Genomic DNA, 17,476 nt, shown 5'->3' on the forward strand with positions numbered 1-17,476 from the left:
GGCAGCTATGATTGAACAGCTCAAACAAATATTACAACCGTATTATTGGTTTTTGCTTCTATGAATATTATACATAGCTTATTGTGACTATTTCTGTGTAATACATGACAATGAATGTCTTTAAATTAGCATGGGTTACTTAAAGACACAATCTGCAAGATGTGCAGTCCATGACATTTCCAGATGTAAAGAGCACCTGATTATAAAATGATTAAAGTGCTCAAGAAATGATCAACTTGATTTAAAACTATTGTACATCCTTTGTTCACAGTTTCCTTTGCCTGCAAAAACATACAACATTTAGTAATAGGTTCTTGTTACGATAACGTGAGTCATATTTTTCAAAATCAAGAGGATTACAGTACTTCCTTATTTGAAATTTCTGGAAATCTTAGTCTGTGGCTTTAACATTTCATTTGTATTGTGATACAATCTTATTTAGTTTTGGGCATTATATTTTTTACATAGACAGAATTGTTCATCTTTAACGCCACAGCTCCATATACCATTTTCTTTAAAATAGTTCTGTAACAGAATTGTTCTCTCTAATATAATTGTTGTTCTCTCTATTTCTTTCTCTATTTTTCACAGCCTGAAAGTCCAGTAGTGTGAATTTAGGTCTGATTAAATGAGTACCAACACCTATTTTAGTCCACTTCAAGCATTGATAAAAAGCCTTCTAGGCATTGGGCCGATGGTGCTACTTGTAGAGATTGCACTGGAGATGATCCAAATGAGTCTGCTGGCAGTTACTTGCTATCGGTGTAATCAAGCTGGTTGTACAAAGTGTTCATATTAGCACATACAGTATATGGGCCATCAGTCCATCCATCTCATGCCTCCAATGGGGCTTTGCAAGGCACATTGTGCCAACAAAATATAAGGTGATGAAATCAACAGGACACAGTCACCATTGCCAGGATTAGCTTTGGGCGCCTGGATAGTACATTGGGCCTGGATAGTACATCAGTTTACCTTGGGTGTTCCATGTCAGGGTCCGTCTAGTGAAATCTTGCAAAAGGGTTCTGTGATTGTCGCCATAGGAGAAGCCTTTTTGGTTCCAGATAGAACCCTCCTGGGTTCCATGTAGAACCCTCAATGGAAAAGGTTATAAATGGAAGCCAAAAGGGTTCTACCTGGAACCAAAAGGGGTTCTTCAATGGGTTATCCTATGGGGACAGCCAAAGAACCCTTTTTGGTTCAAGATATCACTTTTTTTCTAAGAGTGTATAGCTTTCTGGATTCTATGTATGGCCAACCCAGATCTGTCTCATATGTCAATGGTTTCTCTCACTTGTGATTGGATACCTTTCATTAAACACGGGATAGTCTATACATAAAACTGTATGATTCAATCATAAATCCTCTGCCCCTTCTAATTTCCTTAATTTTGTGGCACACATCAGAGTCAAATACTTTCTATAGAACAAACTTCTTGTCTGGCAGGGGGGAGCTTTTCAGCACAACACCGGAAAACCCAGTGACGATACTCTGGTCTGTAGCTGCCATTTTCCGGTGAGAGAGAAATGGCCCTGTATTTACCATAAAATGTAGCTCATCTACCATGGCAGAAGAGAAAGATCCAGACTGTTGATTAGGAAAAAAGAACAAACAATAACGCATGAGGATTGAGTGTTGAGGGACCACTTGTCACATTGTCCAAGGTGTGTTGGTGTTATGAGAATTAATTTTCCATCCAGATAAAGATGGTGATACAGCATTGAAAAAGACCCACCACTGACCAAATGTCTCTTTGTTTTCCAGTCCAACAGGAGTGCATCCCTCAGGCCAACCGGTGCATGGACATCCTGTGCCAGTGTGATCCGAGCGCGAGCGTCCAGTTGTAGAGACTACAGCGGATCGAGCCTGTGGACGGACAGGTCAGTTACTCATCAAATATGATACAATATTGTGTAAAACATTGAATTTGTAGATGCATCGACATTTTGACTTTATTACCCCTTTTCCCTACGTTTTAGACATGAGGTGTGACATGCGGAACATCAGGCTCAACCCACTAGAAGCAGTGCATGATCAACGCCACCCTCAGCAAGGAGATGTGCTGGAAGTGATGTACTCTCTAACTCTAGGGGTAAGATATAATTTAAACATCCACAGATATACAGTACCTTTGGAAAATATTCAGACCCCTTCCACATTTTGTTACGTTACAGCCTTATTCCAAAATTGATTAAATAAAACAATTTCCTCAGCAATCTACACACAATACCCCACAATGACAAAGCGAAAACAGGTTTTAAAAAAACAGAAATATCTTATTTATATAAGTATTCAGACCCTTTGCTATGACACTCGAAATTGAGCTCCGGTGTATCCTGTTTCCATTGATCATCCTTGATGTTTCATCAACTTGATTGGAGTCCACCTGTGGAAAATTCAATTGATTGGACATGATTTGGAAAGGCACACACATGTCCTTATGAGGTCACACAGTTGACAGTGCGTGTCAGAGCAAAAACCAAGCCATGAGGTCGAAGGAATTGTCTGAAGAGCTCCGAGACAGGATTGTGTCGAGGAACAGATCTAGGGAAGGGTACCAAAACATTTCTGCACCATTGAAGGTCCCCAAGGACACAGTGGCCTCCATCCTTCTTAAATGGAAGAAGTTTGGAACCACCAAGACTCTTCCTAGAGCTGGAACCCGATGGTCACTCTGACAGAGCTCTAAAGTTCCTCTGTGAAGATGGGAGAACCTTCCAGAAGGACAACCATCTCTGCAGCACTCCACCAATTAGGCCTTTATGGTAGAGTGGCCAGATGGAAGCCATTCATCAATAAAAGGCACATGACAGCCCGCTTGGAGTTTGCCAAAAGGCACCTAAAAGACTCTCAGACCATGAGAAACAAGATTCACTGGTCTGATGAAACCAAGATTGAATTATTTGTGTCATGTCTGGAGGAAACCTACGGTGAAGCATGGTGGTGGCAGCATCATGCTGTGGGGATGTTTTTCAGCTGCAGGGACTGGGATACTAGTCAGGATCGAGGCAAAGATGAACGGAACAAAGCACAGAGAGATCCTTGATGAAAACCTGTTCCAAAGCGCTCAGGACCTCGGGCTGGGGCGAAGGAACACCTTCCAACAGGACCACTACCCTAAGCACACAGCCAAGACAGCGCAGGAGTGGCTTCGGGACAAGTCTCTGAATGTCTTTGAGTGGCCCAGACAGAGCCCGGACTTGAACCCGATCGAACATCTCTGGAGAGATCTGAAAATAGCTGTCCAGCAAGGCTCCCCATCCAACCTGACAGAGCTTGAGAGGATCTGCAGAGAACAATGGGAGAAACTCCCCAAATACAGGTGTGCCAAGCTTGTAGCGTCATACCCAAGAAGACTCAAGTCTGTAATTGCTGCCAAAGGTGCTTCAACAAAGTACCTAGTAAAGGGTCTGAATACTTATGTAAATGTAATATTTCAGTTGTTACTTTTTAATAAATTAGCAAAAATGTCTAAACCTGTTTTGCTTTGTCATTATGGGTATTGTGTGTAGATTGAGGGGGGAAGAAAACATTTTAATCCATTTTAGAATAAGGCTGTAAGTAACAAAATGTGGGAAAAGTCAAGGGATCTGAATACTTTCTGAAGGCACTGTAAATTCCCACTGTAAATTCCCACTGTAAATTCCCACTGTAAAATGCTATGTGAATTTTGTTGTCCTACTAAATGAAACTGAAGACATGCACTCAGACCAGCCTTTGTGATTGAACTTTCATTAACTACATTACTTTAGTTGGCTGCTTTGAGCAAAACGTATTCTATTCTGAGAGCCTAGTGTGTGTTTGTGTGTGTGTATGAATTGTGAAATATTTTTGGACCATTGGCTACCCTGAAAACATGAGGAGCAATATGAGTCTTTCAGAGGTTGCCACGCTGGATGGGGATTGAGACTTTGGTGGTCCCTACCACGAAGAAGCAGGTGTCCCTTCCAGTGATGTGGAGCCGACCATGGACCTGGTGCCATTAAGGATAGTCTTCACGGAGGCTGTAAGACCCTCCCTTCTTGGTCTCCCGAGTGGCGCAGTGGTCCAAGGCACTGCATCGCAGTGCTAGCTGTGCCAATAGTGATCCTGGTTTGAGTCCAGGCTCTGTCGCAGCCGGCCGCGACCGGGAGACCATGGGGCGGCGCACATTCGGCTGGGATGTCCTTGTCCCATTGCGCTCTAGCGACTCCTGTGGCGGGCCGGGCGCATGCACGCTGACACGGTCGCCAGGTGTACAATGTTTCCTCACATTGGTGCGGCTGGCTTCTGGGTTAAGCGAGCATTGTGTCAAGCAGCAGTGTGGCATGGCTGGGTCTTGTTTCGGAGGACGCACGGCTCTCGACCTTCACCTCTCTCGAGTCCGTATGGGAGTTGCAGCAATGGGACAAGACTGTAACTACCAATTGGATACCATGAAATTGGGGAGAAAAAGGGGTACTTAAAAAAAAAAACTCCCTCCTTGATATTGAAATCCTTTCAACTGCCTATTCAATGGTAATGTCCCTTGCACTATAGGGACACTTGACCACCACCACTGCTATGGTGACCACAAAGCCCTGACTTCTCACATCCATGCCTGTTGCCATTTGAATGCCTTGATGCCCTCCTCTTTGTTATTTGTGCCCCACTTTACAGAACACCCCATCCAACGACTGATCTGAGGACCCTTTTCAGCAGCGCGGAGTAACGCGCTTGGCCCTTACCACTGCTCCATTATTGCTGGCCGTCAACCTCCTTTTCCTCATGGTGTGCCTGTTGGAGTTGGTGCAAGGGGAGCGGTTGTTATGGCTCCTGTTCAAGAAGGCATGCTATTCCACTGAACCTGCCACAGAGACTGTTCCTTAGCCACTGAAGATCCTGCTCTGTGGGCTCTCGGGACAGAAGGTTGTAGTCTTCTGCCAGGTACAGGTCCTCCACTGATTGCACCTGGTTGGACACTGCTGGTTTCTTCCACTTGCATTCCACATCCATATGCCTGATATTGTGAACCAACAAAATAGGCTGCATGGCAAGACTTATGAGCTCCACTGAGGCATTCCCATGTGGTATAGAGAATCCCCATGTCACCTATAGAGACCTGCCAAGAGGAAGGATTTAAAGTGCCACATGCCTTTCAATGCATGACTTTGAACATCTTGAAATGTATTTATTGCAATAAATGTGCTAAATAAATAAAGTTTGATTTGATCGATGATATTACAGCTGTAGAATATTTAATAAACACGTTTTCACATGAGGACATGTGAAGTTTTTCCATAAACCTTTAATTGATATAGGGCTCCCGAGTGGCGCAGCGGTCTAAGGCACTGCATCTCAGTGCAAGAGGCATCACTACAGTCCCTGGTTTGAATCCAGGCGGGATCACATCCGGCCATGATTGGGAGTCCTATAGAGCGTTGCATAGTAGTCCGGGTTTGGCCGGGGTAGGCTGCCATTGTAAATAACAATTGGTTCTTAACTGACTTGCCTAGTTAAATAAAGGTTACATTACAACCACAACAAAAAATATATAGTGGGAAGGATCCTATAAATCAAGACTGGATAAATACATGTAGCACTCCAAATCAATAAATACTGTGCCTTTGAAGATTTGTCATGAAACTACAATACAGGCTGGATGTCTAAACAAAGTAAATTCTGAATGTCAATAGATTTTTAGATTCATTCTCACCAATGACAACATTCTAGAACTGAGTTATCACTCATCGAAGTCTGGTATCTGGGGTAATCTGGTTAATGATTATATACAGTGGGGCAAAAAAGTATTTAGTCAGCCACCAATTGTGCAAGTTCTCCCACTTAAAAAGATGAGAGAGGCCTTAATTTTGTCTGTCATAGTTGAAGTGTACCTATGATGAAAATTACAGGCCTCTCTCATCTTTTTAAGTGGGAGAACTTGCACAATTGGTGGTTGACTAAATACTTTTTTGCCCCACTGTAATTGATTAAGTGTCTTTTTCCTTGGAGAATGTTGACAGCTGTATAGAACACATTGTATTGCTAAGATGCTTAAACTTAATTTAATAGCTACACTTACAGACATAGGATAAACTTAATCCCTCATGCTGGCCCTGACCAAACCGGTAGGATGCCCGTCAATAGCTGTACTTACAGTGGTCTTACAGTGGTCTTCTCCACATGGCCAGAGTTACAGTGGTATTGTCCCATTTTAATGTTCTTATGCTCATCCTTGAAAAATGCCATAAGGCCTGAAATAGACACCATGGTTGATGTACTGTAAAAAACAATTATCTAGGCTAAGATCTACTGCTCTGCTCACTAGCTAGCTAAAGTGGTGTCAGCGGTTAGCTAAGACATAAGAGGTTCATTGATTGATTTATTGATTGATTGAACACAGAAGGTCTCTCTGATCGCACTGGTGAACGGTAGATGACAGAAATGATGTGTAGGAGCTTCCTGTAGGAATTAGTAGTCTTGCTGAGGTCTTATCTGTTGCTAATTAGCATTTTGAATTTTTGAGAGTAAATTGAGGAGAATTTATTGATAAAACTCGCCTGGTCCGTGAGAGAATTAAACGGTTCTCAAAACGTCACGCCAGGATAAGACTACACTAAACACAGACCTTATATGAAGTAGTTCTAAAATCCCAGATGCAAAAATGACTGGTGAAAAAACAATTGGAATCATTACCGTATTTTAACGGTTTTATAGGTATTATGACACGTGCACTGTGCCGGGCTATACAATCAATACTGTGTCTGTCTGTATGACTACTGCCTAGTTCAAATGACTATAGAGATATAAGAGTCACATTCTTTCACAGATTATTTCACCTTGTCCCATTAAGCTACTCCTACTGCATGCATGTGTCCCATCTAAGCCTTTACATGGGGCTTCAACTAAGAGACAGGTGGTAGTGATACTGTACATGTGCAGGTGTTTTAGTTTCCCATTGTCTGATATTGAAAAACTCCTAAACCCGAAAATATTCTGGTTTAATATGCCTTACTATTAGGGAAGGACAAGAAACCCAAATGACAGTGTTGGGAAGAGGTGCATACTGAGCAGGGAGGGAATGTTTTTCACTTGATGTGCAGATTACGAAATTCAATGTCTGCTATGGAAACCTAATATGAACCTGTGAAGGTCATGGCAACCTTATAATAAAAAATACCAAGACTCATCCAGCAAGAGTAATTGGATAGAGTCACTATCACTCTGATTACAGCAGTTATGTGGGTGATGGCATGCCGTGGTGCGTATGAGTACCCCACCCTTTGAAAAAGAGAAATCGCATTTCTTAAAGAGCACATGAAGAGAACTGAAAATGCATGGATTTACAATCTTCAGAAGGGTAAGAGTACAGGGTCATTCCAGCCCAGACCCCGCCACCGACTGTCTACCAACCATGCACTGTTTTGGAAATGGGGTGGCTGTGAGAACATGAGAATATTACAATTATAAAACAAGAGTGACAGGGAGGCTTGGGCTCCACTTCTCTTGGACGCACGCCTGAAACTTGTTTGCGGCAGGCACACCACCCAGACATCCAGCCAGCCCAGGCATGAGGAGGTCAGAGGGATCACATGCCAGACACAAGCAGCCACGTGAAATAAAATAAAGCTAAGGCCCAGAGCAGTCAGAGGCAAATGCAAGAGTTTGGAAATATATAATTTTATACTAATTCAATTTCTCAGAAAAAACTGACTTTGTTTAACAAGTAAAAATAAACAGTGGTGGATTTGGCCTCAAAAGAAGGATACATATACAGAAAATAACCTCATACCTACAGCAAAATATGGTGGTGGATATATGATGTTATGGGGCTATTTTGCTTCCACAAGTATTGGGGCCCTTTTTAAGGTCAACAGCATCATGAATAAGTAAGAGGACATTTTAGGAAAAAACGTGGTTGCGTCAGACAGGAGGCTGAAACTTGGTGGATCTTTCAGCAAGACAATGTTCAGTGTACAGACTTGAACCCCTTTGAAAACATGTGGTTTAAATTGAAGAGGGCAGTCCATAAGCGCTGCAGACCAAAGGATATCTAGGATCTGGAAAGATTCTGTATGGAACAATGGTCTAAGATCACTCCCAATGTGTTCTCCAATCTCATTAAACATTACAGAAACATACTAAGTGTCATTATTCTTACAAAGGGAGGGTGCACAAAGTATTCAAAATATGGGTGCCAATAATGTCAACACCTATCTGAGTTTTTTCTCTGAGCAATTGTATTAGTATAAAATAATATATTTCTCAAAAAATGTTGAGTATACAGTATGGCTCAGTATTTTCATTATTTATGTATTGCTCAGTATTTTCATTATTAAATGACTATCGCCCCGTAGCACTCACTTCTGTCATATTGAAGTGCTTTGAGAAGCTAGTTAAGGATCATATCACCTCCACCTTACGTGACACTCTAGACCTACTTCAATTTGCATACCACTCTGATAGATCCACAGACGATGCAATCGCCATCACGCTGCCCTATCCCATCTGGACAAGAGGAATACCTATGTAAAACTGCTGTTCATTGACTACAGCTCAGCCTTCAACACCATAGTACCCTCCAAACTCATCATCTAGCTCGGGGCCCTGGGTCTGAACCTGCCCTGTGCAACTGGGTCCTGGACTTCCTGACGGGACGCCCCCAGGTGGTGAAGATAGAAAACAAGACCTCCACTACGCTGATCCTCTTAAGCTTAAAGTTCCTCAGTGTAATCTGAAATCATCCACCCACACAGACAGTGTGGTCAAGAAGGTGCAACAGTACCTCTTCAACCTCCGGAGGCAAAGACACTTACAAACTATTACAGATGCACCATTGAGAACATCCTGTCGGGCTGTATCATCGCCTGGTACGGCAACTGCACCACCTGCAACCGCAGGGCTCTCCAGAGGGTGGGGTGGTCTGCCCAACGCATCACCGGGGGGACACTGCCTGCCCTTCAGGACACCTACAGCACCCGATGTCACAGAAAGGCCAAAAAGGTCATCAAGGACATTAATCACCCGAGCCACTGCCTGTTCACCCTGCTATCAACCAGAAGGCGAGGTCAGTACAGATGCATCAAAGCTGGGACCGAGAGACTGAAAAACAGCTTCTATCTCAAGGCCATCAGACTGTTAAATAGCCATCAATAGCCGGCTACCACTCGGTTACTCAACCCTTAGAGGCTGCTGCCCTATGTACATAGACATGGAATCACTGGTCACTTTAATAATGGAACATCGGCCACTTTAATGTTTATATACTGTTTTACTAATTTCATGTGTATATACTGTATTCTACTGTATTCTAGTCAATGCCACTCTGACATTGCTTGTCCTAATATTTATATATTTCTGAATTCCATTATTTTACTTTGAGATTTGTGTGTATTGTTGTGAATTGCTAGATATTACTGCACTGCATGGAACTAGGAACACATAGATTTTGCTACATCCACAATAACATCTGCTAAATATTTGTATGTGACCAATAACATTTGTTTTTATATTATACATTATTTTTTGTTCATCTTTTTCAAGGGTGCCAATCATTTTGGAGGTGACTGTAAATGTCATGTGATGAGAGATTGGTGGCGTTGGCATTTGATCAAATGCACCCATTGTATTCTTATCCATTGGTGGCACCATAGACCGTAGTCTCTCATGCTGGGACAAGGAGTAAGGCTACCAAAGCTGTTAACAGACACCACATGTTCAGATTCAGCAAAAGTGTAGATTCAGTGCCTTCAGAAACTATTCACACCCCTTGACTTTTTCCACATTTTGTTGTTTTACAGCCTGAAGTTAAAATTGATTAAATTTAGATTTTGTGTCACATGCCTACACACAATAACCCGTAATGTCAAAGTGGAATTATGTTTTTAGAAATGTTTACAAATGTATAGAAATGAAAAGCTGAAATGTATTGAGTCAATAACTATTCAACCCCTTTGTTATGGCAAGCCTAAATAAGTTCAGGGGTAAAAATGTGCTTAACAAGTCACATAAGTTGCATGGACTCTCTGTGTGTAATAATAGTGTTTAACATGATTTTTGAATGACTACTATGTACTCCACACATACAATTATCTGTAAGGTCCCTCAGTTGAGCAGTGAATTTCAAACACAGATTCAACCACAAAGACCAGGGAGGTTTTCCAATGCCTTGCAAAGAAGGGTACGTATTGGTAGATTACAAAAAAAAGTGCAGACTTTGAATATCCCTTTGAGCTTGGTGAAGTTATTAATTACACTTTGGCTGGTGTATCAATACACCCAGTCACTACAAAGATACAGGCCTCCTTCCAAAATCAGTTGCCGGAGAGGAAGATAACCGCTCAGGAATTTCACCACGAGGCCAATGGTGACTGTAAAACAGTTACAGAGTTTAATGGCTGTGACAGGAGAACACTGAGGATGGATCAACAACGTTGTAGTTACTCCAGAATACTAACCTAAATTACAGAGTAAAAAGAAAGAAGCCTGTACAGAATACAAATATTCCAAAACATGCATCCTGTTTGCAATAAGGCACTAAAGTAAAACTTCAAAAAATGTGGAAAATAAATGTACTTTATGTCCTGAATACAAAGTGTTGTGTTTGGGGAAAATCCAGCCCAGCACATGAATGATTACCACTCTGTCGCATCTGCTCCTGTCACGCCCTCTAGTACTCATCCGGTGTCTCCTTGTCCTGCCGCCACTACCCCAGTGCTCTCTCCCTCTCCCTTTCTCTCTGTGTGCGTGTGTGATTGTGTGGGAGGAGACAGGTGTGCCGGAGTCAGAGCAGATCCCCACCAGCTGCAAACTGTTCCATAATCAAGATCTCTACAAATACTCAGTCCTTCCACTTCCACACTGCCAGATCGTAATCTCTGCCCAGTCAGTCTATGGTTCTAGCCTTTTTTTCCTGTTGTGCCTGGTTTCCCTTGCCTGATGCTGTTTTCCTCTCTGCTACAGTTCTGCACGCTCTGACTCTGGTCCCTGTCTCCAGTCCGACTTCTTGTCAGTCCTGCTACTCTGTCCTGAATTCCACACTTTACGCTCCCTTGGATTCCCCTCCGGACCTGCTTACCCTGTCCCACACCTCTCGCTCCAGCCTCAGCCTCCGCACCTGGTTTCCAGCAACCCGTCCAAGCTTCCCCTGGCCTGCACTCAATCTTCCCCCCGTGTTTCATTAAATACCTTGGTTACCTCATCCCAGTCTCCTCGTCTGAGTCTGCTCTTGGGTTCACCTGTTCCGCTCCTCGTGACACACTCTTCATACTTTCAAGCATGGTGGTGGCTGCATCATGTTAAGGGTATGCCTGTCATCGGCAAAGACTATGGTGTTTTTCAGGATAAAAAGAAACGGAATAGAGCTAAGTATAGGCAAAATCCTAGAGGAAAACCTGGTTCAGTCCACTTTCTAACAGACACTGGGAGATGAATGCACCTCTCTGCGGAACAATAACCTAAAACACAATGCCAAATATACTCTGGAGTTGCTAACCAAGACAATATTGAATGTTCCTGAGGATCCTAGTTACAGTTTTGACTTAAATTGGCTTGAAAATCTACGGCAAGAAATTAAAATGACTGTCTAGCAATGATCAACAACTAACTTGACAGAGCTTGAATTATTTTTAAGGAATAATGGGCAAATATTGTACAATCTAGGTGTGCAAAGCTCTTAGTCTTACCCAGAAAGACTCACAGCTGTAATCACTGCCAAATGTGATTCTGACATGTATTGGCTCAGGGGTGTGAATACTTATGTAAAGGAGATATTTCTATATTTCGTTTTCAATACATTTGCAAACATTTCTAAAAACATGTTTTCACTTTGTCATTATGGCGTATTGTGTGTAGATGGGTGAGATTTTTCTATTTAATACATTTTGAATTCAGGTTGTAACAACAAAATGTGGAGTAAGTCAATGGGTATGAATACTTCTGAAGGCACTGTATGGCCTGGCAGACAGATCGAGGAACCTCCCAGTCAGAGCAATGGTGGGTGATCAGTTAGAGCACCTGCTCAATGGTTATTCTAAACTAGGGGTGGCCAACAGTCCTCTCTAAGACCTTAAGTTAAGGTGAGGCCAGATATGAGTCAAAAACAGCAGGTTCATGAGGATTGCCCCCCCCCCTTCTGGAATGGTTGGTTGAGAATCACAGATCTGCTCTTGCACATAAACAGCACAACAACCAAACATCTTGAGCTCTGAATAAAACCCCACTTTGCTGAAAATTCCTACCCCTATTGAAATACAGAGATATGTTTGTGTAGGCCAAGGGAATCCCAAGCCATGTGTCTAAACCAATTACCATCTTAAGTAGTTGTTAGGCTAGAAGGAACCTATTTGTGAGTTTCTGATGTCCACATATTGTAGGATTTAGGCCTACATAATAACAATATCATTTTAGCAGCTCAATCAATGCAACGAAAATGGTATTTCATTAAGAATCACACATATTCAATGGCTCAAACTATAAAAGGGATTAAAAATAAATTAAACTAGTTGAAGTAAGTGCCAGTCATGTTTTATTCAGAGTATAGGCCTACGCCATGTTTTAGGGGGATTCAAATGATCTCAGCCCAGATGGCGACAGAGAAGGAGACAGGCTGTCATCTGAACACCTCCAATATTAGACGCCAATTTTAAAATAGCCAGTCATCACATGAATTCAATAATGACACTTGGATGAGACTCAGTATGTGTCGGCAGGGCAAATCCCAATTCTAGGATTAACGCACCACTTGTGGCCTTGGAGCTCTGTAAATGTAATTTGAACCGCTCTTGCTTGCATACCTGTGACTTGAGAAACTAAAAAAAAACACCAATTGGAACAAGGACATTTTGGAGATATGAAATAAAAGTGCCCATGAGAGATAACACAGTATCACCAAGGTCCTAATCGAAGCAGACTGGACAGGTTTTTCCAAATTCTAATCGATATAATCCGTTCGGTTGTTGAAATGTATTATATGAGTAGTCAGTGGAAAGAGGAAAACATCAATAATAGGCCTAGATGTATATGGAGACGATGGGTTTCAAAATATGATTCTATTTTTTGTTTGCTTGTGTGCATACAAAGTCAAGAAAATAGAATACTCCGCTTCAAATTCATTAACACTGCCATCAGGTGGACATGACAAGTGACGCAAAGGCGGCCCAAGAATATCGAGAAGCGCGCGCGAACACACACACACACACACGCCTACTTTAAAAGCCTCGTGTCACAAACATAGCTTGGCAAAGAACCTTGAGAGAGCAGTGTGTCGTTACACTAAAAAGAATGGAAGTCTTTGCGGTCTCGTTTTTATTCAATAAATGCTGAACCTTTTATTAACCTTCATCTGACTTGAACGCTGACCCTCGTGTCATGCTTTATTTAGTTGTTCTTCAAATATCATAGTTCGGGGAGTAGCCTATTTCACTGGGAATTTGAGAATCATTTCACCCAAGAATCACATTTTCTGAGAATCATGAAACATTTGACATTCTGCGCCTCTAGCCTACAGAAGACGATTGAATAACTTCATAGAGTTGGATAAGTCCGATTTAATTGAAGAAAAAAGAAAGCAGGCAATTTATTGCAGGAAAAAAACGATTTCAACAACATGGATGTCGCCGGGAAAATACTGAATAAAACAGTGTCCGAAGAAGAGCACTCTGGATTTGACACTGTGCGTGTATGCTGCAACGTTTCAGCAGCAGCAGTTATCACCGACTTTGGATTCGGTGCGTCTCGTCCAGAGGAACATGACCTCTTCATAATGCGTGTGGTGCAGATCGCGGTCCTGTGCGTATTGTCACTCACTGTGATTTTTGGCATATTTTTCCTTGGTTGCAATCTTCTAATTAAAACAGAAAGTATGATCAGTCTTTTTGTAGAAGACCGGAGACCGTCTACGGACAATGATATGATCATGGTTGCCTCATAGGATTGTAGGTCTACTTGTTTTTTAAAGTAATGTTTTATAAAAAAAAAGCATCTTTATTTTATTTTCAAATCATAAAGTTTCCAGTATGTTTCTTGAATATTAATATTCACTGTTCGTATCACCATTTTGTTGAAAGAGAACCCTTTAAAAGTTGAATTGTCAAAATCGGGCTTGTTTTCTTTTTACAGCCTATACCTACCATATAGAATGTTTTCCATCATTGTAGGAATACCAATAAAAATCTATGTGTGGGATATCAGTAAACCTCTTTTGCTTCTTTTGTGCGAGTTTAAAAACAAATGACATTATGCAGTTGAATGGAAATAGCTAAAGTCAAAGGTAAGCCATGTGACTTCATATAAACGTGCTGCTGAAGGCCACCACTAATCAGGAGGTTGACCAAAGCGGGTGGCAAACACATGTAATGGAAGCTAGTGGAAAAAACATAATCCAAATAAGGGATTAGAATGCCATACTATATGAAATCAATTTGCCCCCCCCCCCCCATCCTATAGCTCTCAAATCTTACTACAGACGTTTTAGCACTATAGCTTTCAGCAGTCATGTATTACAAGCATCATGTTTTACTAGAGAGTATCTTGGTTTAGGTGATCACGATCAACCACAACCTGGTTAATCCATCTTGTTTTGGAGCTATGCAATATATGGTTGTACTCGAGGCTTTTATGCATAGCCTACAGTTTTTCCACTCACAAACAAATAGAGTAAAATTCAAAGGGAGTGAGAGGTGTACTAAGCCACAGCAATGCACCCATGCAACCTCTGATTATGGAATGGATCTATACGTTAATCTTCAGTAGATAACCAACAGTAATTTACAGTCTATTGATGATTTTTAACGAAGATAGCACAATGCGATAATTATTTCCTGTCTAATGCACTGCTACATGCCAAGAGCTATGTCAGACCATTCATCTTTGGTGATTTGATCATGCGTATTTAGTTGCTCTGACCGATTGCTATTAGGATCGTGTCTTTAGGATCAGACTGCCAGAGGAACTCGTCCCCCATATTTCAAGTAAAACAGTAGGACTCCTAGAGCTTCAACCTTGAGCTCATCATCATCATCATCATCATCATCAGTGAAAACAGCTGCAATACCTTCCCATCACGACAAGGGCAGAACGGACCGGCACTCCAGTCATGTGTTATCCTGTCTAGGATCAGCGTGGCGCTAGCGGCACCCCCCCCACTGAAAAACCAGTGCCGCGAAATTCAAAAAAAATATTTTTTTAAAATATTTAACTTTCACACATTAAAGTCCAATACAGCTAATGAAAGACACAGATCTTATGAATCCAGTCAACATTTCCGATTTTTAAAATGTTTTACAGGGAAGACACAATATGTAAAGATGTACATCTATTACCTAAAAACACATTAGCATAATCCACCATCTTTTATTTGTCCACCAACACCAGTAGCCATCACCAATTCGGCTAAACTAAGATATTTATAGCCCCTAACCAACAAAAAAACTCATTAGATGACAGTCTGATAACATATTTATGGTATGGGATAGGTTTTGTTAGAAAAAAGTGCATATTTCAGGTATATGGCATAGTTTACAATTGCACCCACCATCACAAATGGACTAGAATAATTACAATGAGCAACGTGTTTACCTAACTACTAATCATCAAACATTTCGTAAAAATACACAGCATACACGAATCGAAAGACACAGATCCTGTGAATACAGACAATATTTCAGATTTTCTAAGTGTCTTACAGCGAAAACACAATAAATCGTTATATTAGCTTAGCACATAGCAATTAGCAGCCCAGCATTGATTCTAGCCAAAGTGAGCGATAAAAGTCAACATCGCCAAAAGATATTAATTTTTTCACTAACCTTCTCAGAATTCTTCCGATGACACTCCTGTAACATCACATTACAACATGCATATACAGTTTGATCGAAAATGTTTATATTTAGCCACCAAAATCATGGTTAGACAATGTGAAATGTAGACAAGCTGGTAAAGAAAACGTCCTTGCGCCACTTAGACAGTGATCTACTCTTATACATAAATACTCATAAACGTGACTAAAAAATATAGGGTGGACAGGGATTGATAGACAATTTAATTCTTAATACAATTGCGTTATTACATTTTTTAATTTATCCTTACTTTTCAATACAGTTTGCGCCAAGCGAAGCTACGTCAAAAAACATGGCGTCCTAAGCTACTAAAATGTTTCGACAGAAACACGATTTATCATAATAAAAATGTCCTACCTTGAGCTGTTCTTCCATCAGTATCTTGGGCAAAGGATCCTTTCTTGGGAGAAATCGTCTTTTGGTGGAAAGCTGTCCTCTTGCCATGTGGAAATGTCAACTACGTTCGGGATGAACTGAAAAGCGTTCCCAACTTTTCACATCGTTGCAAAAATAAATGTCCCAAAATCGCACTAAACGGATATAAATTGCTATAAAACGCTTTAAATTAACTACTTTGTGATGTTTGTAACTCCTATAACGAGTGAAAAGATGACCGGAGAAATATAACAGGCTAAACTAACGCTTGGAACAGGAGAGGGTCGGTGTCTTCCACGCGCGTTACGCAGCAAGAAAAGACTTGCTAGCTAAAGGTTTTTTTCATTTGTAGGGCCTGTGAACGAGCAATCGAGCCCGTTGGAATCGTCATCACGTAAAGGCATCCAGGGGAAGACGTAAGAAGTGTCCGTATAGTCATAGCAACGACAGTGCCTGTTTAAATGACTTCAGAAAAGTGGCCAACGTTTCTCAAATCTGACTCCATGTCAGGGAAATTGCTGTAGAATGGGCTCTGTTCCACTTAGAGACAAAATTTCAACTCCTATAGAAACTATAGACTGTTTTCTATCCAATAATAATAATAATATGCATATTGTACGATCAAGGATTTTGTGGGAAGCCGTTTAAAAAATTAGCCACATTAGCATAAATAGTCTAAACAGCGCCCCCATCCCCAACAGGTTATGAATAGGAAGCGACAAGGGAGTCCCCCCCACCCCCCATCTGTTTCCATTTTGTTCCTTGTTCAGTCAATTTAAAGGTGATTGCCAGCAAGAAAAATTATCCACTTGGACACTTATGACAGAAACATAAAGACCATACTAAGATGTGTGTACACACAGTGCATAACTCCTAGTCACTTTCTTTGAGAGTTGATTCCCTGTGGTTTAGCTATACACACAGCTACAGCTTTGCTGTAAAATGCAAATACGACAACATTACCAGCATTTTACCTTTTTAATCATATTTTCAGGAAGCAGCCACAACAAAAGCGCAAGACTTAACCATGTTAACGGAATTTTGCTACCCATGACGACCATGTTTGATAGAGAAAAATAAAACGTAGATGCATTTTCCACCAAAGGCAAACAACTTCAAGAATATAGGCTAGCACAGGGGGGCAGACAAAAGCTGTCATCGCAGTCCCTCTTACCAGAGAACCCACTTGCTCAGAGCTGGTGTGCTCAACTGCCACAGTGGATTAAATGAGCCAGCTGAGATGCGTCTGGTTAGGGCAGACCTGTGGCTCTGATACAAATTTAATGGACATTGACAGTGATGACGCT

At 41.4% G+C, this 17,476-nt stretch overlaps 1 protein-coding gene and 1 long non-coding RNA gene across 2 annotated transcripts; one reads left to right on the forward strand and one right to left on the reverse strand.

The window, feature by feature from the left end:
- Positions 1–823: 823 nt before the first annotated feature.
- On the reverse strand, positions 824–16,824 carry LOC129860713 (uncharacterized). Its single transcript, XR_008760403.1, has 3 exons — positions 16,152–16,824; positions 1,743–1,866; positions 824–1,587 (listed from the first exon to the last, which is right to left on the reverse strand). It is a non-coding gene; the product is annotated as an uncharacterized LOC129860713 (long non-coding RNA).
- Positions 13,212–14,135, forward strand: rprm3 (reprimo, TP53 dependent G2 arrest mediator homolog 3). The gene has a single exon (XM_055931392.1). It carries the CDS (start codon positions 13,565–13,567, stop codon positions 13,886–13,888), a length of 324 nt encoding a protein of 107 aa, XP_055787367.1. The 5' UTR covers positions 13,212–13,564; the 3' UTR covers positions 13,889–14,135.
- Positions 16,825–17,476: the final 652 nt, after the last annotated feature.

Source organism: Salvelinus fontinalis, chromosome 8, assembly GCF_029448725.1.
Source record: "Salvelinus fontinalis isolate EN_2023a chromosome 8, ASM2944872v1, whole genome shotgun sequence".
NCBI classification, from domain to species: Eukaryota; Metazoa; Chordata; class Actinopteri; order Salmoniformes; family Salmonidae; genus Salvelinus; species Salvelinus fontinalis.